Raw genomic sequence first — 26,563 nt, forward strand, 5'->3', positions numbered from 1 at the left:
ATTTCGACTTACTAAGTCATAATAATGACTTAGTGTCTCATAATAATGACTTAGTAAGTCGAAATTTCGACTTAGTATCTAATTATTATGACTTACTAAGTCATTATTATGAGATACTAAGTCATTATTATGACTTACTAAATCGAAATTTTGACTTAGTATCTCATTATTATGACTTAGTAAGTCGAAATTTCGATTTAGCATCTCATTATTATGGCTTACTAAGTCATTATTATGAGATACTAGGTCGAAATTTCGACTTACTAAGTCATAATAATGACTTAGTATCTCATAATAATGACTTAGTAAGTCATAATAATTAGATACTAAGTCGAAATTTCGACTTACTAAGTCATAATAATGACTTAGTGTCTCATAATAATGACTTAGTAAGTCGAAATTTCGACTTAGTATCTAATTATTATGACTTACTAAGTCATTATTATGAGATACTAAGTCATTATTATGACTTACTAAATCGAAATTTTGACTTAGTATCTCATTATTATGACTTAGTAAGTCGAAATTTCGATTTAGTATCTCATTATTATGAGATAGGCTACTAAGTCATTATTATGATTTACTAATTCTAAACAAAAAACCCAACCCTGGCGAAAACGGGCTTCCATACATGCGGATATATCGGATAATGTCACGATCGTTTCCAATAACATTTTCCTAATAATTAAAAATAACACTTTTCACTTCAACCTAATCTTGTACGAAATGAATAAAGATCCTTAAAACTTTTAAGTTAAAAGTGGCCTGTGCGTGCACCTTGAACACGCGTTTGTGCATGTGTACGAGTGCGCATGCGTGGCTGAGAGTGCGCCGTCTGCAGACAGATCAAGCAGTGTGCACCTGTTATTAATGAACTATTTAGGAGGTGCCTAACTGTGTGCTGTCAATGAAATCGTGTTCGACCTACGAGTATAAAAAGTCTGCTGTAGGAGTGCTTTGGGATCTGCTCAAAATGTCTTCTGTGAAGTTGTTAATTTTAATTGTAGTTTGTCACCAACGGGTGTATGCAGGTATGTAGGGACGCAGGGAATGTATATTAATAGCACTTATAAATAGGCACAATTCTCTTAGCATTTCTGTTATGCTTATTTTAGCTTAAATATATTTTTGATTATTTGCTACTAACATGAATGGGCTTTCTAAACCAAAATGCTATTGTAATATTGCCTGTCAGTCTTTGATGGTCATGAACATCCTTTTTTTTGTGTTTTGTGTTTGAATGTTTTGTCCCTAGGTAACAACCACAATGCAAGATCAGCCGAGGTTGAGCGAGTTGTTGCTGACTTTCTTTCATTGAAGGAAGCATCTGATTTAAGCATAAAAGGTGTGATTTATTTTTATTTTTGTATTCCCATGACTGAAGTTTTCAGTTTATTGATAGTTCTTACTGCCTAACTGAGCAACTGATGCTTCTATTTAGGAATGCCAAGAGATTCTTTGAAAAGTGTAATGTCTTCTCATAACATCAGTTCTGAAGAAACCGTTGCCAGACAAGATAATGCTGTTGCTATGGGTCCCAATTCCGGCCACCTAAGTGGCAACAACAGCCAATATGCTGTTGCAGTGGAATCCGGTTCAGACCACATGTATAGAAACAACAGCCAAGGTGAAGCTGCACTGGAGCCCCCAATTAAACCCGGTTCAGATCTGGTTCGTGGCAACAAGAGTCAAGATTATGTTGAAGTGAAATCTGGTTTAGACCACATATATGGCAACAACAGCCAAGGTGAAGCTGCACTGGAACCCCCAATTAAACCCGGTTCAGATCTGGTTCGTGGCAACAACAGTCATGATGTCGAAGTGAAATCTGGTTTAGACCACATGTATGGCAACAACAGCCAAGGTGAAGCTGCACTGGAACCCCCAATTAAACCCGGTTCAGATCTGGTTCGTGGCAACAACAGTCATGATGTTGAAGTGAAATCTGGTTTAGACCACATGTATGGCAACAACAGCCAAGGTGAAGCTGCACTGGAATCCGTAATTAAACCCGGTTCAGATCTGGTTCGTGGCAACAACAGTCATTATGTTGAAGTGGAATCCGGTTCATACCGCGTGCGTGGCAACAACAGCAAAGATGTAGCTGCACTGGAATCTGGATCTGAGGTGGATGGCAACTACAATGAATACACTGGTTCTGAGAAATCCAGTTCTAACCCATCAAAGTCTGGAGACTCAAACAAAGATGCTGGTTTCACAGAGGAGTTCAGTTCTAATCCACTAGAGTCTAGTTCTAGCATTGTCATTCTTTATGGTAACTTTAATCTGAGTGAAAATGCAACAGCTAATTTTATTTCCATTGCCTCTGATGTATTTAGTATTAGTGTACCATAATAAATCTTAAAGGGATTGTTCATCATAAGATGAATATTCTTTCACTTACTCGGCCTCAGGTTGTTTCAAACCTGAATACATTTTCTTTGTTGAATAAAGACATTTGGAAGAATGTTAGCAATTTTCCTGAAGGGACAGTGCTAACATTCATCCAAATATCTTTCTTTGTGTTCAACAGAACAATGTAACTTATACAGCTTTGAAATGACGTGAGGGTGTGTAAATGGCAATTTTCATTTTTGGTTGAACTGTCACTTAAGTTATTTTGAATGTTTTTGCCTCTTGTGTTTATTTGTACTTTTCTCCAAATGGCATGCAAATGCAATTAAGCAGAATATTTAAATGCATCCAATGTAGTGTATGGTTTGGTCATATCTTGGGTCCTAGCAATGTTTTTTTTTTTTTTTTTCATACTAAGCTGTTGGAATTTCTGATCTTTTATATTTGTAATTTTGTTAACTTCAATGTTTAGGCTACCATTTGGCGTAGACGTAGCCTATATAACAAAATTGCTTTCACATTGGAGCAATATAAAACACACCATTGATTAAGTTAAAATGGGTTTCCTTTGTACTGTATTGTTGTTGATTTGAATCATTGGGGTATGTTGGACAGGTATCTGTTGGCATGTGCTTGTTATGTGGTAGACTTGACACGTGTTCAAACTAACATTCTTTCAAAAAGTGAAAATTAACTGTTGCCTTCAATTAGAGGAGGTTGTTGGGGGATATAGTTGTGGGTTGGAGTCATTTTCAGGCCCTATCTGCTCCACGGATGACTTTGAATAGAACAACACGAAAAGCATTCAACACTGACTGATTTGACTATCAGAATAAATTGTGATGTGGCGATTCATCTGAAACCCTTTAGACCAATAAACTACCAACAAAAGATCATTTGAAGTCATTGTGTTTGATTTCTGGCTCTATTATAAAATATGATGCTATTTGACTAAATGGACTTTTTTATTTATTTTAATTTTACCATAAACTTCACTTGACGTATAGGCTATGGCCATGACATTTTTTTTGGAAGTGTCATCTGAATTGACAAACAAAAATAATCCTTATAATGCATTTTTCATTACCAGGGCTTAATCAACTCTATTTTTTTGTATGGAAATTTTAAATATGAATCCTAATAATTTCAAACAGATATGTTGCCCGGACAGGCCAGAGGTGTCAGAAATAGTCTATGAAATATTTTTTGTTAGCAATATGGTTGCTAATCCCCCTCTGTAAAACTGATTTATCACTCAAACACAATACACACAAAATTAAGCATTTCATTGTAACAACATGGAGAGGCTGTCGATTAATATTACATCTCCACCCTCAGGTTAAAAAACGCAGATGCGTAATTACACCTAAAATTTGCAAAAAAATCTAACAAAACCTTCGGCTAATAAGGTTACAATATAGGCTAATACGAATACATACATCTGCCCCACCTAAAGTTATGATCGGGGGTTGCTACACATACCTCAACTTCTGAAGAAGTCTTCGAAGAGAAGTTTGCATGTCTTATTATCCTGGTTTTATGAATAAAAACAACTGAGAAACTATGAAGTCTGACCTCACCTTCACCCAGTATAATTAATTAATTGATAAAACATTTCCAGCTGAGCCCATATCTATTAAATAGCATGACAGGAACAGTTTGTTAATATTAAGACATTTTTTGAGTGTGGTAAAGTTTGGAATTTTCTTGTATAGGCTACTTCTGTCATTTGGGCTTCAGAACCTGTGAAGGTTGAAAAAGTGTCTGTTCGCCACAGGCTATGTGTTTCTAATTTTCTGTGGACTTTAATGTTGTGTATGCCACACTTAGACATTTGAATAAGAATATTGTAATCCATTGCTTTAGTTAAAGCCCTTCCTTTAATTTTAAGGTATAGCCTTAAGGTTGCATGAAGTTGGCAACAAATGTTTTCTACCAAATGTAAAAATGAATACCCTCAGTAGCAAATCACTAATGATTTAACAGTAGGTTGTAGGTTTTTTGTTGTTGTAAAAAACAGCCGAAATAAACTTTTGTATTTTTTTGTAAAATTAGGCTTACAATAAAACATGATTACACAAAATGCATTGTATACACTAATAAATCAGTTAGGTGGGTTCATATGCTACGAAATATGTATTACATCTTTTTATAAATTTGTGAGCTCGAGCACCTCCCTCAACACCATGGCAACAGATGTAACGGTTTCTTCAGCACAAGACACGAAGAGTCGACATTTTAAAGCTAGTACAGCATGTAATGTTAGAGAAAACTGCGCATAAAACTATTAAATATTCTGATTGAGTTTGTAAACTTGTAGCCTATTTGTTAAATTTGGCGAATTTAATTGACTGTGGCTGAGACCAGTAGGCTACGTTGTCGCGTAATGTTTTTGTTGCTACAATCAAGTCTTATTGTGTTTCAGAGACCTTAAACAATTTGGATATATCGGGGATTGAAAAAAAATGGATGACACAAATGACAGCAAGCAGGATGATGAGGTGTCTGGAGTATATTCTCCGAAGCAGCACATTGTCAGAGTGTGGAATGTGTTCATTTCTTTAACGTGTTTGGTAGCTGTAGTGCTGTGTCTGTATGAGGTAAGATATTTTTTCCCAAAAGTCCCTGATCGTTTTGAAGATTACAACTTTTCCCTCCACACAGATAAGAAAAGTATTTGACTTTTAAAAGGTTTTCGTGGCAGGGGCAGGTTAGGTTGTGCTGTTAAACAATACCTGATCCAGCCAACAGGTGCCACTGTTTTTAAAAAAGGTCATTTATGCAAGAGCTGCTGAGCTTTTCCTGCTGACCCGCAATATTGACTTTAACTAGACTCCTTAATATAATATCTAAGCTTAATATACTGTTTACAACGTAAACATATGTTCAAATCAAAGATAAAAGGAAAAAATCTTCATTTCTGAATATTTAAAAGGTTCAGTTACCGACATTAACATTTAGTCAGTTAGCAGTTTAGCAGTTACCTATATTTTTGAGGCTTCCACATAGAGCCAACAGGTACCAAACAAAAAATTAACTAAGAAACGATTTTGCTCATACTTCTCATTTATTTAATTTTACAGCTGTTTTTTAACTCGACCGTCCAATGGATTGTCTTCATGAGATACTGTCTTGATGTGAGCTTCATCTTAAACATCATATCGCGTTTCTACATTGGACATGAAGATCATGGGGTGGTCATAATAGACCCCAAGAGGGTCCGGAAAAAGTACCTTGAGACTTGGTTTTTGTTGGACTTCTTGTCTGTTTTGCCACTCGAAACTTTGAAAATGGCCTTCTCTGACCTGACGTTCATCCAAGCAAATAGATGTCTGAGAGTGTTCAGGTTGTTTGGTTTAATATGTAGGTCTTGCTTACTTCATATGGATTCTCAAATATATACTTTGATAATATATGTTCAGTTTATGTATACTGATTAAGTTGTTATGTTTGTAGCCTCATTCAACAGGGAGCCAGACATCAACAAAGTTTATGTTACAGCTCTTCATTGCTTCTCCATTGGCATCCTGTGTTTTCAAACATCTGCATGCATTTGGTGAGTCTCTGTACGCTCTAAAAGGGTCTGTTCATAAAAAATGTCTTAACTTCTTATCACAAATAGAGAATGGGAAGTTAGGTCACATCGTGTTGAATGTTGCGGCATCTTGGGAGGATGGCTGCTAGTGCGTTCAATGCAGTGTTTCGTTTTTCTTGTTTGATAAGGAAATATAACTATGGTAGGTCGGTGTTGCTGTGTTAAAAACTGCCACAGCATTACACAGAGTCGTTCAGGAAAAGCATGGTTCTTTCACTTTCGATTTCTCCGGTACAAATCAAAACAATAATAGTAGTGGAGTATTATCCTTACAAGATGGCGGCACCACTGCAACATGCAACATAGGCTGTGACGTCAGCTTCACATTCTCTATAGAGTATTTCATTTTCAGTGCAAAATGTTTAAGACAACACAATAATATTAGTGGTTTGTTATAAAAAAGAAAAGCAAATGGGATCTTGTGACTTGTCAGGTTTCGACAAGCATGTGTTGGAACTTCTGAAGGTCATCCAAGGCGATGCTTAAAAATGAGTTGGTTGCAGCTGCGACCAGACTGTAAGTTTTCCATAACAACAAAAAAACAATTACAATTAAGAGAGCAGAACAATAAAAACACATCGAAAGACAGCAGAATTCGATGGCATGAGGGAAAACAACAACACAACAGCGATATGAAATCCTTAGAGGGAGTCCTTGTAAATATGTTGGTGTTTCCGCATCTATATTTTAATATCGTTTCGTACAGAAGATACTTGTACTTTCGCTACATTTCAAAAGATTTATAGTCATTTAATTATTGTATATGTTTTTTTAAAACTATAGAATTAAACAAAGGTAACTGGGAATCAAAGCTACTTTTTTAGCACCCTTTAATCACCCTTTGTTTAGAATTAGTAAAAAATTTGTTTATGTACAGGTGACAAGTTTACATATGCCTGCGAAATTATCCTTTTGATATGATCACTGTTTGGACTACTACATTGATGTCTGCTTTCTCTCTTGTGATGGATGATAATAAATAATGTTTTTCTTACAGTTTCTACCAATGTGACAGGAATCTCAGATGTGGAGTACTATACTGCATCATTGTACTGGGCAGGTATCACACTTTGTGCCATAGGGTAAGTGAAGAAAAAGCATGTCGAAGAAAAAGCATATGCTTTCAGCATACATCATAATCGTGATGATAACATGAAACACATGCGTTTTTAGATATGCGCAGGCAATCTATTCACTGTAAAAAAAAAGATGAGACGACTTAAAATAATAAGGCAACCTATCACAACTACGTTTTTGAGTTGACTGGTTTTTGCACTTACACTTTAACATTGATCACACAAACCTCAACCATGGTAACATTCAAAAACCATCTAAAAATATTTAATAGTTGTCATTCGTGCTATATTGAACAGATTTGGGGATGTACATGCTACATATTTGGAAGAGGTCACTGCTGCATCATTTGTGATGGTTCTTGGACTGCTTTCCTTTGGAATCATCATGACCAATATGAGCTCATTGATAAGCAACATGGATGCACAAAGGGGAAAATTCTATCACAGAATGGAAACTGTTCATCATTATGTGGTTTGTAAAACAGGGCAATGTTGGCTTGCTCACCGGGAGACTGCATCTATTTATTTATTAGATACTATTCTTTAGAATGATCTTGCTTGTTCTATAAACACCATGCACTGTACAGTGTTTTACCTTTTTGTGTTTTTCTGTTTTTCTTATTTGCTCCTGTAAAGCTGCTTTGGAACAATGCACATTGTGAAAAGCGCTATATAAATAAATTTAATTGAATAAAAACAAGATTGTAAGATTTAAGTTCTCCATACGATATTCCTGTTTATAGTTGTCTTCCCTTCTTATTGAAGAAACATATGGGATTACCAGAGGAAATCCAAACATGGGTTCACGCGTATTATTATGGTCTATGGACACATCAGAAGGGTCGGGTCATTGCAGGACTGATGGATGATCTCCCGTTTGTGCTGCATTCGGATGTTCTGAGCTGTTATTACAAACCTCTGATAGAAAAAGTAAGTCAGCTTATAATTTCTTGAGATTTAAACAGCGTTTAGCACAAAGAAAAGTAATAAAAGTAATTGTTATTGATCTTTCAAGGTTAAGTTATTCAGAGAAACCGAGAGTGGGTTTAAAAGGGCATTGTCGTTGAAATGTAACACCTACACCTACAGCCCTGGACAAATTCTTGCTGAAATTGGAGAAGTGTATCCAAATCTGTATTACATTAAACATGGACTTGTGCAGGTATGCCTAACATAAGCTACCAACACAACCAAAAGCACATTCATGAGTAACTTTGTATTACACTAGCTATCAAATTCATAATATCGACAGTTTAAATGCAATTTAAATGGTTTGATTGGAGGTTTATGGTGAAGATCCTGGTGATGAGATTGCCACTCTACTGCCTGGCTCATTGTTCGGAGAGGTAACGTATGACCTATAAATGATTAACTTAATAGACATTTATTATGGACAGTATTGACCACTTTCCTCATATACAGTACATCACTTATTTTAAAAGCTTTCTTTCCAACTGCACAGTTTAACCTCATTCATTTGTTGTTTTAGGCACATTTGCTGTTCAGCATTCCCAGAAATGTAACCATATGTTCGTTGACATTGAGTGAAATCTGTGTTTTGGAACGAAAAGATTTTCTATTGCTCTTTGCTGACTACCCTGAAAGTAGGAACATTTAAATTTTGAACTTGTATTACTCATCTTGAATTTGTCACTAATAGAGTTTCACATCATTTTCTTAAAGCCGGCGAGAAGATTGGCAAAGCTGCGAAAGAGCGTCTTGAAAATTTCACGTATCCGCTACAAGAAGCGTTTGCATATGGACTTGCTCTGCGTCCACAAAATGTAGTATTTCAAAAAGACCTGAGTACCAACTTTCAGGTAAGTCGCTAATAGTTTGATTAAATTTTTTGGAATGAATGTAAACCTTGTTTTAGCTGGTTTAGAAACAGCCGAAGGATATAGTAACATGAGAGTGGTCCTTTGATCAGTTTCAGTATCAAGTTCAAAGTCAAACGTGACCATTTCTAAGCATGACTTTAGACCTGTGTTGTAGGAAAAGGCTAAAAGGATTTTCAGATCGTTGTTGGATGGTTTTTCAAACCAGTATAATCAGATTAAATCTCAAATAAAAAGCAAAAAGACCAAGGTGAGAAAAAGCATCACATTGAGTCCAAAGACCTGTTTTTTACGCTTGAAATACAGTCCAGCCCGAAATTATTCATACCCCTGGCAAATTCTGACTTAAAGTTACTTTTATTCAACCAGCAAGTTTTTTTTTGACCGGAAATGACTTTTCTTCCAAAAGATAATAAGACGATGTAAAACAGGCATCATTGTGGAAAAAAAATATTTCTCAGCTTTTATTTACATTTGAACAAAAAGTGGCATGTCCAAAATTATTCATACACTCTAAAAAATGCTGGGTTATTTCTGTAAACACATTTTTGGGTTAATTGTGCTGGGTCATAATTTTGGGTTGTTTGAGGTACTGTAAACACACAGTTGGGTTGCTCATGCTGGGTCAAATGGACTGTAGGGGTTCTTTCACCACTTATTTTGACCCAACCGGTTTGTTCCCTTTTTCCACTTCATCGAACCTTCTGGATCCTTCAAGCGTCTCATTGTCAGACGGCAACGCACATCACAGCAAGCTGATTTTATAAGGTAAATTAATATGATAATATGATTATTTTTAATAACTTGTGGTCAGAGCACACTGATTTTACTGTTTAATGCAGTATTTGATCTGTCTCTGTGCGGAGGAAGTGTTTTATTCTGTGATTGATTAACGTTAAGTAATTTAGCAGCTTAGCATGCAATTTTTTTTACAAAAAAAGTCCTTAACAATCGCTTTATCGTTATGTTATATATATATGTGTGTACGTGTGCATATTTTTACTTTAAAGGTTTTTATCCTTCACGTTAAATCCTCATGAAAATGTATGAACTAGCCTTAGGTCAGAATTACATGGTATAGTTCGGTTACTGTTTGCCTACTGTAAGGCTTTGTAATGTTTAGTCAGAATTAGATAATTTCATGCAAAACTTAATCTAAGGGGATATTTTTTCAAGTGTCTGCGACGTACCGGATCCAACCAACTAGCAATAATTTAAGATTTAGCATTTTCGCACTTTTTTCCCTCAGGTAACGTTACCGTTAGCTGCATTAGCTAAAAGCTAAGCCTCTTAATCTCACTGATTATTACAATTAATGACAAGAATAATGTTTGGAAAATTAAACAGAAATTTCCTTCTGACACACGACAGCAAACGATAGAAATAACTGACTTTTATTCCATTTTCCAGCTGGTAAAAATACTAGTGTTCTAATAATTTTGGCCATCACTGTGTGATATATGTATATCCTCAGAAGTAAATGATATACAATATGAATGTAGTGAATGATGTAAAATACTAAAAGTGAAGTTTGAAGTTTTCTTCTAAAATTAGCATTTTTATAAGGCCTCTGTGTTTGTTCATTAAATGCATTTTAACTTAAATTTTAGTTATGTTTTAAGACTAACTGTCATATATTTAACAGGTGGGGACTTTCATGGTGGAATACTTGCAAAATGCAGAGAACAGTGATGTATTCTGCACATTTTGTGCCTTTGGGACGAGGCAGCAACGACATCCCAGACCTTCACCATTGTTTCGGGACATGCCATTGAAACTGACTTGTTGCTCGGTTGATCTGTTTCAAGTCCTTTTCTGTGCTTGATGTTAACTAAGCAGTCTCTTCCTACTTAGAAATTTCTCCGGCATGCAGTTTATCGTATTGATGGACATGAGTGAAGAGGGAAGTTTTTGAGGACACTTGTAACATGCTTTAAGTTGTCACATGTATTGTCTGTTGTTTGGAGTCTTTGTTTGGCTTAGTTTTAATGGCACACTGTTTGGACTGATTCTCATGTGCCAATAATATATTTTTGAGTGTTCTAATGCTGCAATGTTGACATATAGAATAGGAATCTACAGTGCTTAATTCACCCAGTTTTGTGTTTTTAAAGAAACTGATCTACAATAACTTGTTTTTATGTGTCTGTAGGTGTTGGATGAAATGTATGACAATTGCACCCATTCAATAAATGTAAAGAAATAAATGGAATAAAAATGCATATTTACAATTGCATTTGTTTTGTGTAATTGTATTACAGAAAAAATATAATAATTTTACATTCCCTTGAGATTATTTATTTTTATTGGTAAATATAAAAGTAGCAAGGCATTGGGAAAACATATAACCCAATGTTTAGGTTATGTTAACCCAGAAACACAGTTAACCCGACCCACTAGTTGGGTCAAACAAACAACCCATCATTTTGGGTCAAATGGTTCAACCCAGCACTTGGGTCAAAATAACCCAGCGCGTGTTCTGTCCCATAGTTACCCAGCAGCTGGGTTAAGGTTGGGTTATTTTCTTACCCAGCAATTCTTAGTGTGTACCCTTTGCAAACTGTCACAGTCTATGGGATAATCCAAATATCTATACCATTCCAAATAGTCCAAGCTGTTCTAAAGCATCCTAATTACCCTGATTCATTGGGAACAGCTGTTTTAATCAACTCAACAAGTGAAAAACAGAAGCTCTCTGCTGTTGGTTCGTGGGCAGTCATGGCTAAGATGAAGGAGCTCACTGAGGACCTGCGGCTGCACATTGCGGCTGCACATTGCGGCTGCACATTGCGGCTGCACATTGCGGCTGCACATTGCGGCTGCACATTGCGGCTGCACATTGCGGCTGCACATTGCGGCTGCACATTGCGGCTGCACATTGCGGCTGCACATTGCGGCTGCACATTGCGGCTGCACATTGCGGCTGCACATTGCGGCTGCACATTGCGGCTGCACATTGCGGCTGCACATTGCGGCTGCACATTGCGGCTGCACATTGCGGCTGCACATTGCGGCTGCACATTGCGGCTGCACATTGCGGCTGCACATTGCGGCTGCACATTGCGGCTGCACATTGCGGCTGCACATTGCGGCTGCACATTGCGGCTGCACATTGCGGTATTATTATTATTATTAGTAGTATAGTATTATACAGTGAAGTATTATTAAAAAATACAAGACGTTCCGCACTGTGAAAAATCTTGGAGTACGTGGTTTGAAGCCAAAAGGGACACCTGTGCTGGCCAGGAGGATAGTGAGAGAGGTTAAAAAGAATCCAAGGATCACCACCAAGGCCATCCTGATGAATCTGGGCTCTGCTGGTGGCAACATCTCAAGGCAGATAGTCCAACGGACAGTGCACACCGCTGGGTTCTACGGACGCAGACCAAGGAGGACACCACTTCTGAAGATATGGCACACAAAAGCCCGCTTGGCCTTTGCAAATGCTCATCTGGACAAAGAAGACTTCTGGTGTTCTGTTTTATGGTCCCATTGAAAAATTGAATTGTTTGGCCACAATGATGTAGCCTTCATGAAGAAATGGTTAGCAGACAAGAACATCTACGTTTTGCAGAGGCCCAGCTAGAGTCCTGACTCAAATCCAGTTTAGAATCTGTGGAGGGAGCTAAAGATCAGGGTGATTGCAAGGAGACCCTCCAACCTGAAAGAGTTGGAGCTCATCGCTAAAGATGAATGGGCAAAATTACCAGTGGAGACATGCAAAAAGCTGGTCAGCAATTATCGGAAGCATTTGATTGGTGTAATAGTCAATAAAGGTTTTTCTTGGTGATTATTGAGAAGGGTATAAATAATTTTGGACATGCCACTTTTTGTTCAAATGTAAATAAAAGTGGATAATTTTTTTGTCACAATGATGCCTCTTGGACATCGTCTTATTATCTTTTGGGAGAAGCCTGTGCCATTTCCGGTCAAAAAAAATTGCTGGTTGAATAAAAGTAACTTTAAGTCCGAATTTGCCAGGTGTACGAATAATTTCGGGCTGGACTGTATGTGTTTTATACCTCAGTATTTATATCAGTTAAAGCTGTTGAATATTTGGTTATGTTTGTTTCATTAGCGTTTTTGGAAGAGAACTATTCACCCTGATCAGGCTTTTGCGAAAAAGTGGGATATTTTTTTTTTCTTCTGCATCGCTCTTTCGGTTTTTCTGGAGACATGGGTGCTGTTTTTCACCAACAATACACACACAATGGGTATGTAACTGTTCATTGTTCACTAGCGAAAGAAGAAACAGTTTAATCTGTTATTAATGATTGAAAATTATCAGAAAATTAAGTAATTTCTTATTTGCTAGAAACTAGTGGTGGGCCAACCCCGTTAACGCAGTGAGACTTTTATCGCGCGATAAAAAAAATGTCGCCGTTAATCTATTCTCAAAGTTGGGTTGGCAGCTGGGTCTATACTACTCAAGCTATGATGACTTTCACCTTGATATTTTAGCGCGGATGTATACCAGCTTAACTGCACTGTACGGGGCGAGAACGAGATTTTTCAACTCGCGTGATTCGCGGAAGCAGAAGCCGGCTCATCATCTCATAACCAGGGCTTCATTCGCGCGATTCGCCCAGCAAGTAGGTCTATTGGCTCTTTGCATTAACATATAAATCACTCGCGCTTGACACGCCATTCGCGTTTGGTCTGAACACAACATTACGTTACTGTGAAATTACCGCATCAAACGTGACGTGCTAACATGGATGCAGCTATGAAGCCGCCGGGTTTGCTTCAGGGAATATTCATTTTTAAGAAGCTTCCCAATAGAAACAACGACAAGACTAAGGTTGTTTGCACCTTGTGCAATGCGGAATTGGTTTTAAAAAAAACACTTTCTCTCAACAGGTAGTTGAAAACAGTAACTTTGTATTGAGATCTAATGTATTATGGCTCCTGTATGACATATCGCTTGTTGCTCCCTCACTCTTTGTAAGTCGCTTTGGATAAAAGCGTCTGCTAAATGACTAAATGTAAATGTACTGTAGGAGCTCTTCCAGTCTCAAGTACCACCTAAACACAAATCATCCCTTAGCTAATGCGGAAGTAAACACAAGTTCATCTTATTGAACATAATTTAATTTTCATCACCAATTATCATAGTAAAACAGCTTTCTCAAGCAGTTTGTGATGCATTTTGGAAACAGGAGATGAGCCCCTGGTCTAATGCGCCACCTGACTTGAGAAACCCGTTCTCAAAGACTTACTTTTAGTCATTATTTGGGTAGCACACATATTCTGAATGCCTTCGGCAGAATTCAAATGAGCCATTTTAATCTAGATTAATCTAGATTAATTCCAAAATTAATCTAGATTAATCTAGATTAAAAAAAATAATCTATGCCCACCACTACTAGAAACATAGGTAGAGCTAGAGCATATGTAAAAAAATATACAGGCACACATTTCCATGAAATGATAAATCAGGTTTTTTATAACATCTTACAAAACGTCTCAAGGGCCAGAGCTGAATGTTTTATAATCCTGGTTTTTGTTGTTGTCTATCCAGGACTTTACAGTGAAAGCTGGGGTGCTCTTTACCTCGCAGTCGGTGCTCTGATTGATATTGCTGCTGTGTTTGACATACTCGTAACTCTGCGGACTAAAGTTCTAACCGAAGATGGTAATATGACAAATGTCTGGCTTTGTTGTGTCTCTGACAGTCTTCATCATAGAGTTTTATGATCAGCAACATCATACATGAACATGAAATCTGAAAGAATGAACTACTCTAATTGATAGAAGTTAACCCTAAACTTCCTTTGACTTTTTCCGCTAGGATATGTGACCAGTTTAACAGTGATATTTAAAACATATCAAAGATCTCGGAACCTGTATTATGATGTCCTTGCTATTCTACCCCTGGATTTCATTTCTTTTGCTTACACTGGTACTAAACATTGGATAATGTTAGGCTCATTAAGAGCAAATAGGCTTATTTGGCTTCGTAAGGTACGTAGACATTTTACTGTTTTTGCTGCATGCTATTTTATATAGAGAATGTTTTGGTCCTTTTTTATAATTGGAATGGTAGAAACAGATTATTTTGAATGACTTTGGTTAAATTCCTGATGCCTGACAACATCAGTTATATTACGGTTTCAGATTTATCTGTATTTCTGCAAAAAGGAAAGTGACATATATAAAAACCTGTTTGTACAAAGGACAGCAAAATGCATCTTTCTCCTCACTTTCTTTGTGCACTTTTGCGCTGGCGTCTTGTACCTTTCAGCATGCTCAGAAGTAAAGTGAGTTTAGTTTTGTTTTATCTAATAGCTCTGTATTTCCTAGATCATATTTGACACATTTTGTTGATTTATTCTTTTTTAAGGTGTCTTGAGGATTCATGGGCAGGAAATGCTGGACTTAATTCTAGTCAGAATAACTTGTATCACTATATATATGCCACATATTGGACAATTTCAATAATGACAAGTGTGGGTAAGTTCTTGATAAAGCTTTTTAGGGGAATTTGAATCTATTTGCCTATAAGTCTTTACATAGAAATAACAATATATTATATAGTCCTATTAAATCTCAATCATAACTCTAAACCTCAAAAAGACAAATTGTTGTTTACAAAATTGATAAAAGTATGTTTTGCAGTGTTATGACACTCTTCTTGTTCTTTTCAGGATATGGTGACATTTTGCCTACTTCTCCGTTAGAACAAATGCTGGCTATAATTGTTGGTCTTACTGGTTTACTGATCTTAAACTACATTATTAGCCAGATTATTGCCACCATATCTGGTGAAAATGCTAAGAGGTGAATTTTTGACCACAGACAATCATTTTAATCTGATTTCATGTAGAAAAGGTTCATCCAGCGCTTTTTTTACTTGTGCTTAGTGCTCAATACAAACAGTTTCAGTTACATTTGTACAGATACAATTCTGTTGCAATATGTTTCGGTAATTGTGATGAATTTACACACGTTTTTTTGCACAGGGTAAGTTTCCAGAATCTTCTTTCAGCAATGCGTCACTTCATGGAGCGTCACGACCTCACTGTATCCCAAGAAAACCGAGTTATGGAATACATGAAACATCTGTGGTCTAAATACCAGTATGTTTACCTTGTTCCTTTTCTCCAGCAAATGTATACAGTATTATGTCACAGTTGTGGCTTCAATCTGACTATTTTGCCTTTTTATTTTCATCAATGAACAATTAAAAATGATGTACTGTATATAAAGTGACCTCAGCAGAGGTGGCTTCTGTTACTATATTCCTAGGCAGACACATTACAAATTTTGAATGGCTGTAATTACAAAATACCTTTACGTGAGAGGCAATATGATACTTAAAGTCCCTGTGAACCGGAAGCGATTGTTCACAGGGACTGTGAACAATCGATTGTTTGCAATCGATTGTTGCGATTGTTTTTATTTCCATATTGAATTTTGACGCATTTCCAAGTGAAATGGAATTTTGATTGAGAAAAATAGTAGCGTGGCTTTCGTCTTTCTCTGCGATTTGATTGGATGTATAAAAACAGCAGTTGCGTTTTGAAATAGATCTGGCAGCAGACTTACAGTTGCATGGGAGGAGTTAACGGATGCTCCGCCCAAGCCGTCTAACATACGTCATCTGGAGAGTCCAAGATGGAGAGTCATTAAAGGAGATTTTCTGATTTTAACTAAAGATTATGAGGGCACACACATTTTTAAAAGAGAATCATCAGCATTGATAAACTATTTACAATAAACTCAGCATTATTTCATAAAAAAATAGGCATTGTCATTTTTTATCTCACTGGGACTCTGGGAATACATTCAATGCCTTATCAATGCATCCAATAACAAAAACTTGATCATTCTGTTTATCTCTGTGCAAAGACCTCTCATTTTACCAGGACACTTGTGAAAACAGCTTTTATTTTTTTCAGAGGTGAGGCGTACCCAAGAGGGCCCTTTATTATGCGGGACTTGCCAGCTGAACTTAAGAGGACTGTTCTCATGGCAGAAAGAGGGGAACTTCTATCAAAGGTTATTTTATTACTAACCTTATCAAAGAAGTAATCTCCTTTAACCTTTATGAAAAAGATGTATTGTTCTAATAAGCGAAGGCCTTTAACACAGCACTTTTAACATCTGGGGAAAGTAACAGACCTAAAGAATCGATTTTAATTATAATGAGAGGTGATTGAAAAGAAACACAAAGATTCCTTTTTTCCTACAGATTCCTTACTTTGCAGAAGCGGGACATTCATTCATACAGGAAATTGCTTCAATCTCAGCTATGTACTTCTTTCCTAAAGGAGAAATAGTCCAGTACAGTAACACTATCACAAGAGAGCTCTTTTGTATTCGGAGAGGAACGTGTCAGGTCAGAATAAATGTTCATTTTAAATGTTGTAAAATCTCCAGTCCAGTACCATTTCAGTTCACATTTAAAGCATGACTACTACGACTGTCAATCAGTTCAGAATTTTTATTTAAGAAATGACATCATTTGCATACCAATTTCTTTTGTGTTTTATTAAACATAAGCCTTAATTAAAACAATACTTTGTGGTAAATTGTATGAACCGATGAGTTGTACTATTACCTGAGAGAGAAATATTGAAATATTTTTGTAGATTTTGAGCGATGACCTTTCAGAAATAGTTGGTCGCTATCGGAAGAGGATGTATTTTGGAGAGGTACAGTAATGTTTGTATGGTCGGCTATGTATTGTTTATTTGTAGTTTACATGTTTTCATTTGATTCACTTTTTTTCTGTCTTTGTTCCGGCAGGCAGGATTTCTGTTCGGAAAACCCGCCATGTTGACAGTGCGCACAATGACATGCTGTGAAATTTTATCTATCGATTTTGAAAAGGTCAGAGTAGTTCTTGAGAAGTATCCTGTGCTGAAACGGTAGGTTTTCTCAACCAAGTACGAGCCAATTACAAAACGTTCAAGTTAGAGACCCTTTCATGAGAAAACGGTCCCTCCTCTAGGCAAATGGAAGAACTTCAAACAAATTCCGGATACCACAAGACCTTGGAAATGATGGTGGAGAACAAAATGAAGAGGCAAAGGAGAACTGAAGAAGATGAAGCTGATGCTGTACACAAGAGAAAGAAAGTCCTGTTGACATTTCATGGCCGTAGATATTGCAAGAAGTCAAAATGCTGTGAGTCATTTTAAAAGCTTTAAAGGCCAAGCGAGGACATTTTTCTATTTAGTGTCAGTATATCGGAATATCTGTTCTATTTTTATGCTAAGCTCACTTTGCATTTTAGAAATAAAATATGATAAATCTTTCTAGATGTTGAGGATTTTGGAAACATTCCAATCTATGCTGGATTAGAGGAAGAAACAGCTGCTGAAAAATACCAGAAACTTCAGAACAAACGATTAGGACAACGGAGGCCAAAGTAAGCAAAAAGTTTTCTTGTGGTAGCTTAGATGAAAATAAAATGTGCCACTGTTATTGACCTCTGACAGTTTTACATGTTAGCAGTTGTTCTTCTCAGTAGACAATAGAGGAGTTTAATAAATATTTGCAACAATTTGGGAGGTTCGAAATTAGAGATGAATCCCTTTACCTACAAATAAATACGAGAAAGGAAATTCAATCAATTGACTGTTTAATTGATTACGTGCTCGTGTGTGTTTGTGTCTCTACAGAACTTTTTGGGAAAACATTCTTCATTTCATCTTATGGTCTTGCCCATCAGTTTTCTTAATGAAGTAAGTTTACTGATAAAAATTGCCCATATTACATTTGGAGAAAACCCCTTTGTGCAAAGTGGTTATTATTCCTAAAATACTTCAGGAAAAGTATTGTTCTTAACAGTGGTTCAGTGAAATACAAGCATAACCCCATCATATTTTGCTCTCTAAAAGCGATTTTTTCAAATTTGTTTTAGGAATGCAATTGTGCCCAGCAGTACAATTTTTGTAAAATGGGTGATTCTTCGGATCGTACTAGCCATTGCAGTCAGCGTCATGTCCTCTTTGCTTTTTGCGTTTTTACATTACAAAATCGAGCTGTGGATTGCTTGTTATGCACTCGGAGTTCTGTGCTGGATAGACATATACATCCGCATGCATGTTGCTTTCTACCAAGACAACGATCTTCAAGTCGACCCGCTGGAAATAGCGCATCACTACATCAAAACCGGCTTTCTTGTGGATTTCATAACTTGCTTTCCCTGGGAAATTGTGGGTTGGCTGGTAATATCACCCCACAGTGAAAATGGCTTTTATGCCAATAATGAAGCATTGCATCTGTACGCATACCTGAGGATCCCTCACGTTTTCCAGTTATACCGCGTGCCTCTTGCGTTTTCATACCTGCAGGAAGATATTACTAGAGAAAAGAACATCATCACTTTCCTGAAGTTGTTGTTATACTGTGTTCTTTTTATACACTTCAGCACTTGCGTTATGTTTGCAAGCGTTTGCCCAGCACAAGATCTTCCCGGCGATGAGCACAGTTATTTTTTACCGATGATAAAGCACAACTGTACACCGTCGTCTTGGGTGTCACACTTGAACAACTCATTTGATGTGGACTATGGTATGTATTTCTCTTCAGAACATTGATTAGTGATTTGATTTGAAGATGGATTTGCCTTTTTTTACCATGTTTTTCATATTACAAGTATAACCTTTGTATATAGTTTTTAATATACATACATGTTAAAATGGCAATAAAACAAAACGGATTTCTTTCTTTCAGACACTGTTACTTTCCCAGAGTTGTATTTAGTGAGCTTTTACTTCGCCACCACAACAATATGTAGCATTGGATTTGGAGACATCTATCCTCATGAAACTTTTTCGGTAAGGACCGTATTATTCATAATATGAGTGAATCTCATACATCTAGTAAAATATTTATAAAAGTCTACATTCAGCAAGATGATACTTCTACGGTAAAATATGATTAACATTCAGGTTTTGTTATTACAATAAACTTGTTGTTTTTTATTTTTTATAATTATTTTATAAAATATATTTTTATTCTAAAAGTAAACAATCAGGGGCTTAAATGTTTTATTCAACGTTTAAGCTAGATTTTTTTAAATTGAGTCAAATGATAAAAAAAATTCTCCCCACTGAGATTTCTTTTGGGCATTAAACAGAAAACCATCACGATCGTTGTCCTTATTGCTTCAATGCTGTTTTGGGGCTGGTTATCCGGAACTATCACCGCTATGCTGGCCAATGCAGATGCTGTCAGATCTGCTTATTCAAGGAGAACCGAGAGCATGAAATTATTCTTAAAGGTACACATTCTTTATATTATAAACACGTATTTCTGTTGTATTAAGTTCTTATAAAACCTTTTCAACCTACACAATTTTTTATTTTATGAAGAGCCACAATATAACTGGGCCTTTATATGAGAGTGTCGCTCGATTTTACACTTTCCGATGGATACGCACAAAAGGAATTGATCAGGACAAACTGTTTGAGTATTTGCCCACTTCACTAGTTGGTGATATATCAACGATTCTTTATGCAGATTTTATAGCAAAGGTAAAATATATTCTTGCTTTTTATTTATGTAAAGTGTACTGCAGTTCTGTAATTGTTTGGTCTTCTTTTACCGTAGGTGTTTGGTCTGAATATCCAGAGGGAGGAAAGACAAGAATCTGAGACACATGTGTTGTCTTCTCTCAACATCAAAAGAGCAGGAAAACTCAACGTAATAGCTTTTATAAAATGAAACCTTCATTTGCTTCTTAAAGTCCTTTACATTTACTGTAGTTATTCAAATGTAATAGGTCAAATAACCTGTCAGTCTAATATTAACGAGGTTCTATTGCAGAAGCCATTTTTTGAGATGATGTTGACAAAGGATTGCCGGGAGGACCTAGAAACTGATGGATGCTTCATTCGCCTGTTAGCCAGAAAAATTTACCCGTCCCTTTACAGAGCCAATGATTACATATACAAGAGACATGACTTTGGAGATGAGGTATATTTTTTTTATTATATGATTATTGTCCTTGCACTCCTTATAAAGATTCCTTCAAATTAGCAAATTATATATCCACCATTTGACCTGAAAGCAGTTTTTTTTCCAAATATGTTTTTCATAGATGTACTATATCGAAAAGGGAGAAGTGGATGTGTTGTCTAACAATAAATTAACAGTGGTTGTCAAATTAAAAGCTGGACAGTATTTTGGTGAAAGAAATTTGCTGTTGGGAGAACCAAGAGCTGCCACACTAAGGTTCATATTGCTTTTCTTACTCTTCTTTATTGTGGTATATCAAGGATGTTGGTATATTGGGAATGATGGTTAGGCTTGAACTGTGTTTCTTACACACACGAAAGTACTCGGAGGATGAATTTTAGATGAGATTTACATGCAGAGTTAACAAAGTTAAAGGGATAGTTCACCCCCCCAAAAAAAATTCTGTTATCATTTTCTCACCCTCAAGTTGGTCCAAACCCGTATAAATTATTTTTTTCTGTTGAACACAGAGAAAGATATTTGGAAAATGTCAGTAACCAAACAGATCTCATCCCCCATTGACTCCCATAGTATTTAATTTGCTTTGGCAGTAAAGGGGAGATGAGATCTGGTTGGTCAATGACATTCTTCCAAATATCTTCCTTTGTGTTTAACAGAACAAAGAAATGCATACAGGTTTTTAAACAATCTGATGGTGATTAAATGATGACAGAATTTTCATTTTTTGAGTGAACTAGCCCTTTAAGTGTCTGTTTACTTTTCTACCCTCTACTTTCTTTATAGAGCTGCAACAAACTGTGATTTATATGTTTTATCAAAGAAAAGTCTTGATGAAACATTCCAGTATTACCCAGACATGTACAAGCAATTACAAAGAGCAAGTGTGATGATGAAAGAGGAGTTACACAAGGAGCATCATTGCATTAAAATGTCCAGAAAGCCTAGACCTGCAGAAGAGTTTTCCCTCAGACAGACTGGATGTAAGTGTTTTTTGACAATTGCTGAGTCCCAATTCGCCTACTTATACTATGCACTATGAACAGTTTTTTTAATGGAAAAGTATAAAAATTTTAGTGTTTAGCAAAAAAATATACACGCACTGGGACATACTTACACGAAGCGGAAGTGGCCGGTGTTGCCTAGACAACATTGTGGCCATTTACTGTCACACACATCATAATACAGCTCTTCTTTTCATTAAAAGGGGTCATATGGCGCTATTACGCTGTGTGTTATAAGTTGCCCATGGCATGTATTATACACATAAAATTGTAAATATTTTTTACATAATATTTTTGGTCTCGTAACAAGTTGCATACCCCCACAAATCTATGTCAGTTTGTGGTATGATTCAACTACTACCCTAATGTATACGGGTAAGGTGGGCATACCTGTCAGCACATTTGTTTTGGAACCTGATGTTTCAAATATGGTTAGAGGAAGTTAAATCTGAACCTTAAATCGTATATAAACATTAAATTACATCTAAAACAAACGATAACATTTGTTTAAGCCGTATCATATCACCCCTTTAAGGTATTTATTCATTCATTATTAGAAGGGTCATCGGAATGTATAATTCTGATTGGACAGTCACGACATTTGCAGGTTCGTTATTCCCAGATAACAACCTTGCAAAACACAATCTAACCCGGATGCAGCAAATAATTTTGACATTTTGACAAATTAAATATAAATATGTCTTTTAATAATGTATACATAATATTTACAAATGATTCAACCAATGTTACGAGAATAAAGTCGAAATGTTACGAGAATAAAGTCGAAATGTTACGAGAATAAAGTCGAAATGTTACGAGAATAAAGTCGAAATGTTACGAGAATAAAGTCGAAATGTTACGAGAATAAAGTCGAAATGTTACGAGAATAAACTCAAGTTTTTTTTAATTTTTAACGTGCCACTTAAACGCCGTTGTAATTTAGGACGGATAGTCTGCGGATTGGAAAGCAGAAATTGATTTATACTGTATTAGCCCGGTCACACACACTGCGTAGTATCTATCCAAAATGTACAGCCCACTGTAACCCTGACCTATAGCGAAACAGTGCGACACAACAGTCAAATTTTCACTTATTCAAAACCAAATGAAGAACTAAATACATAGATTTGACACAAAGAGCATAATCTATCTCGACTGATAAAGCAAATCTATGGAAGTCTAGAACTTCGTCAGATGAACCCATGTACTGTGACGCTTGTTTTTCTTACAGATTTTAAACTGCATCGTGAGTGTATGGCTGAGGCAGAGCAAACGGCTCTGGACAGCACTTGGTGGACAGCAGTCAAAGAAATCTTCATGAATCTTTTCATCCTCTTGAGAAGAATACACAAAAAAACCATTGACCCTGAGAACACTTTCCGACTGGCCTATCAGTATATTTCATGTCTCCTGATCACCGTCCTTTTCTGGGCAATAACATACATGGTGTGTATTCTACACAGTAACAATTTACATGTTAAAGGGATGGTTCCTCATAAAAAGGAATATGGTCTCCTCTCTCATTCTTTCCTCAGCACTCTGTGTCTGACGTTGACTGGTATATCTTCCTGCTAACACTGATTATTGAATCCATTATGATGATTGAGGTATGTTGCATACGGGATGAAGGTCAGCACTGTTTTACATTCAGCTCTAGATTATTCCCAAAGCTTAGACACTTTTGCTTTTTCGTGCCTCCTTTCTTTCAGGTCATCCTGAAGTTTCACATGTGTTATTATGATGATAGCGGAGCATACATTTCAGACTACGAATTGACATCCCAGAGCTACTTGAAGAGCAAAGTGGGATTCGTCTTCGATGTGGTCTGCTCCCTTCCATACAGTATGCTATTTTTGCACCCAATGTTCAGCAAGGAGCTGTCTACGTTCCTCTCCGTGATTGTTTATGCTCGCATGGCTCACTTACCTCGGCTTATTACACTGTTAGTGTTCATGTGGAAGGAGGAAAAATTAATAACATCCAAGTATGTGTTACTGAAATTGATCATTGAACTTGATTTGAACTTTTATTGAAATAAGTTTAAACAAAGTGTTCATTATTCAATTGTTGTACAATTACATTTAAATAGTTTTCTTGTTTTTTTTTCAGTCTGTTGTGGATAAGAATCATCAAGTACTTTGTACATGCAGTTCTCTTTGTGCACTGCGGGGCAGTGTTGTGCATTTTATTTGTTAGGATGTATGGCATGTTGTCATGGGTGGGTGCGACAGGTAAAGCATTTTTTTTAACTTTAAGAAACTTCTGTATGATTTTGTTTGCACCCCAGATTTCATGTTTAATGTTGTTGCTTTGTTTCTCTTTACAGAAATTTACTTCTTCCCTGAAATGTATAGATATGCTTCCTACTGGGTGATCCAAATCTACACAACAACGGGTTACGGTGATATAGTCGCAAAATCCTTTGGGGAAATTATCATGTGTATTATGATAATGATCCTGTCAAAAATGCAAGTCGTTTTTATCATGGGACATCTCACATCTACGCAAACAAACAAGAGGGTTCTCCAGGAAGCCTATGAAGAAAAGCTAGAGGTAATTTGAAAACAGTATAGTTACTGAAAACTAAACTTGCTATTTGGGATTTTGAGAGGACAAAGTGTGCGTTTTTCCTTCAGTCCTGTTGTTCTGTACTCAACAATGACTTGAGTTTTAAAGGGTACTACACTCAAAAATTTAAATTCTGTCATCATTTATTCACCTTCGAGTTGTTCCTAAGAAAGATATTTGGAAGAATGCTTGTTACCAAACCGATTTTGTCCCCCATTGTCTACCATATTAGGAACAATACAATGGTAGTCAAAAGTGCTCCAGGGCTGTTCTTCAAAATGTCTTCAAATTTTATACAGATTTGTAACAACTCGAAGGCATGTAAAAGATGACAGAATTTGAATTTTTGGGTGAAGTTTCACTTTAAAAAAGCATGATATCTGTTTTAGACTATTAAGACATACATGAAGCAGGAGAGAATCCCAACCAAGATACAAAAGCGTGTGATGGCGTTCTATAGTTATCGATGGAATCGCACCAGCGGGACAGACGCTGAAGACTTGTTCAAAGACATCCACACCTGTTTGAGAACAGAGATTTTGTCAAGGTAGATAAACGTAGCTCAAAAGCTTGTCCTGTTTTGTTTTCAACAAGCTGAAATTCCCATAGATATACTGTATCTGTGATTATGTCAGTTTCAGCCACATTAAGCATTTTTACTGTACTTGAAAATATTTGAATGCTTTTGAATGCTTAGTGTGTAATTATCTACATCATTTTGCTTGTCTGCAACCCCTGTGGAAACACTATGTAGCATCTGCGAAAAAACTTTGAAACAGGATCTGCTGTTCATCAAATACCCCAGCCCATTTCTAAGAGAACTTTGCACACGTATGATCATCAGATGTTTTCCTATTGGTGAGCAGCATTTATTGGATATTTCCATTCAATGGCATTCTCTTTATTTCTTGGAGCAACTGAAAACATTTCTCGTTTCAGGGGAATTCATTTACAGAAAAGGAGACGTTGGCACTGGATGTATTTAATATTAATTGGCAAGGTGAAGATATGCGCAGACTCGAGAGGATCAAAGATCATTCATCGTTTCTGTGCGGGAACACCTTTTGGGAATCAGTTTTTAATAAAACGCACCCTCTTCAAAGACACTGCCATAGCAGAAAACTATGTAGATGTCGCCATACTGTCCAAAGAATCTTTTGAAGCTGTGGGTTTGTTATATCCAAGCATTATGAGGAAGCTCCTTAAGGAAGCCTCTTCTAACAGTCCAGTACAGTTGTAAAGCACATTTATAGTGGCCAGTAGTTGCTTAGTGACTATATAGAAAGTGATGATTATTGAATTTGATGGAAAATACGTTTAAGACACAGTAGTTTAGTAGTGTAAGATGTATTAATTGAGTTTAAAAATTGGTTAAATAGATAACTACATTATTCATTTATTATTTATTGTTATGCATTGTTACTCTGACTTCAAAGTGTTTATAGATATATGTTTATATTTTGTACTGTCTTTTAATTGTAATGTTTTATAATCCACATTCTTCCTTGTAGACATGTGCAGTATTGTGCAGCTGAATAGAGGGTGAAATACTGCCTTGGATAGAATGAAAATACTTTAGGAATTAAACGTTGCTTTGTGCTGATAATTTATCTAAGAAAATACTCTTCACCCTAGAAAACGTATGAAACGTTGACAAGGTATTGAGGTGTGTGCTAGTTTAAATTTAATTACATTTTATTGAATAAAAGTATTTTAAATGGTAGTTTGTAAACATGACATGTTTCTGATTTATTTGTAACGTTTGTATCTGGACACTAGATGGCACTCCAGTTCACACTCAATTCCTCCCTTGTTATGGCGAGACTGTTTTATTTATTTATTTATATGAATTCACTCTTTCGTGAAGCACCTTCTCTTACAAAAATGTATTTCTCTTTGTATTGAGTCTAGGGGGTCGGAAATTCACGATTCTTTTTAACGAGGCAATTAGAACGTCTAAGTATAAATAAATGTCCTTTAAAATGTTTTGCAGTATAATAGTTAAAATGAGTTTGCCCGAATGCCTGGGGGGAAATGCTTGGTATGTATTGTTCTCAGTTGCATTTGAAATAGTCGTGGTTTGAAGGTTAGGTTCTGTTGGCATGCCGTCGTGTTATGTGGTACAGTTGACACGTGTTTGAAAGAACAAGAAAAACAAACATTTTATAGAGGGCGTAAACTTCATTTATGAAATGT

General features: G+C 36.3%; 2 protein-coding genes across 2 annotated transcripts; both read left to right on the plus strand.

The window, feature by feature from the left end:
* Positions 1-942: 942 nt before the first annotated feature.
* LOC130408439 (uncharacterized) lies at positions 943-2,384 on the plus strand. Its single transcript, XM_056731971.1, has 3 exons — positions 943-1,031; positions 1,256-1,345; positions 1,442-2,384. The coding sequence occupies exons 1-3, from the start codon at positions 974-976 to the stop codon at positions 2,353-2,355; spliced, it is 1,062 nt and encodes a 353-aa protein (XP_056587949.1). The 5' UTR covers positions 943-973; the 3' UTR covers positions 2,356-2,384.
* Positions 2,385-4,546: 2,162 nt separating this feature from the next.
* LOC130407384 (uncharacterized) lies at positions 4,547-26,090 on the plus strand. Its single transcript, XM_056730174.1, is given in 44 exon segments — positions 4,547-4,616; positions 4,781-4,955; positions 5,439-5,718; positions 5,812-5,911; positions 6,384-6,466; positions 6,948-7,032; positions 7,324-7,498; positions 7,792-7,956; positions 8,042-8,188; positions 8,310-8,372; positions 8,516-8,630; positions 8,710-8,846; positions 9,022-9,114; positions 12,943-13,078; positions 14,386-14,499; positions 14,656-14,828; positions 14,982-15,124; positions 15,208-15,317; positions 15,512-15,644; positions 15,827-15,943; positions 16,766-16,865; positions 17,059-17,205; positions 17,459-17,521; positions 17,616-17,737; positions 17,821-17,996; positions 18,132-18,240; positions 18,494-18,556; positions 18,736-19,388; positions 19,551-19,654; positions 19,957-20,100; positions 20,192-20,353; positions 20,430-20,522; positions 20,646-20,795; positions 20,920-21,053; positions 21,582-21,778; positions 23,031-23,245; positions 23,335-23,406; positions 23,509-23,783; positions 23,909-24,030; positions 24,126-24,352; positions 24,757-24,914; positions 25,122-25,225; positions 25,307-25,339; positions 25,342-26,090. Coding segments are annotated over 43 exon segments (6,393 nt in total). The 5' UTR covers positions 4,547-4,616; positions 4,781-4,820; the 3' UTR covers positions 25,608-26,090.
* Positions 26,091-26,563: the final 473 nt, after the last annotated feature.

This window comes from Triplophysa dalaica, chromosome 19 (genome assembly GCF_015846415.1).
Source record: "Triplophysa dalaica isolate WHDGS20190420 chromosome 19, ASM1584641v1, whole genome shotgun sequence".
Taxonomy (NCBI): Eukaryota; Metazoa; Chordata; class Actinopteri; order Cypriniformes; family Nemacheilidae; genus Triplophysa; species Triplophysa dalaica.

Excerpts from the sequence above, each read along its gene's own strand:
- LOC130408439 (XM_056731971.1), top strand. The coding sequence starts at position 974 with ATGTCTTCTGTGAAGTTGTTAATTTTAATTGTAGTTTGTCACCAACGG. Across the intron at positions 1,032-1,255 it reads TCACCAACGGGTGTATGCAG|GTAACAACCACAATGCAAGA; the intron begins GTATGTAGGGAC and ends TTTTGTCCCTAG. Across the intron at positions 1,346-1,441 it reads ATCTGATTTAAGCATAAAAG|GAATGCCAAGAGATTCTTTG; the intron begins GTGTGATTTATT and ends GCTTCTATTTAG.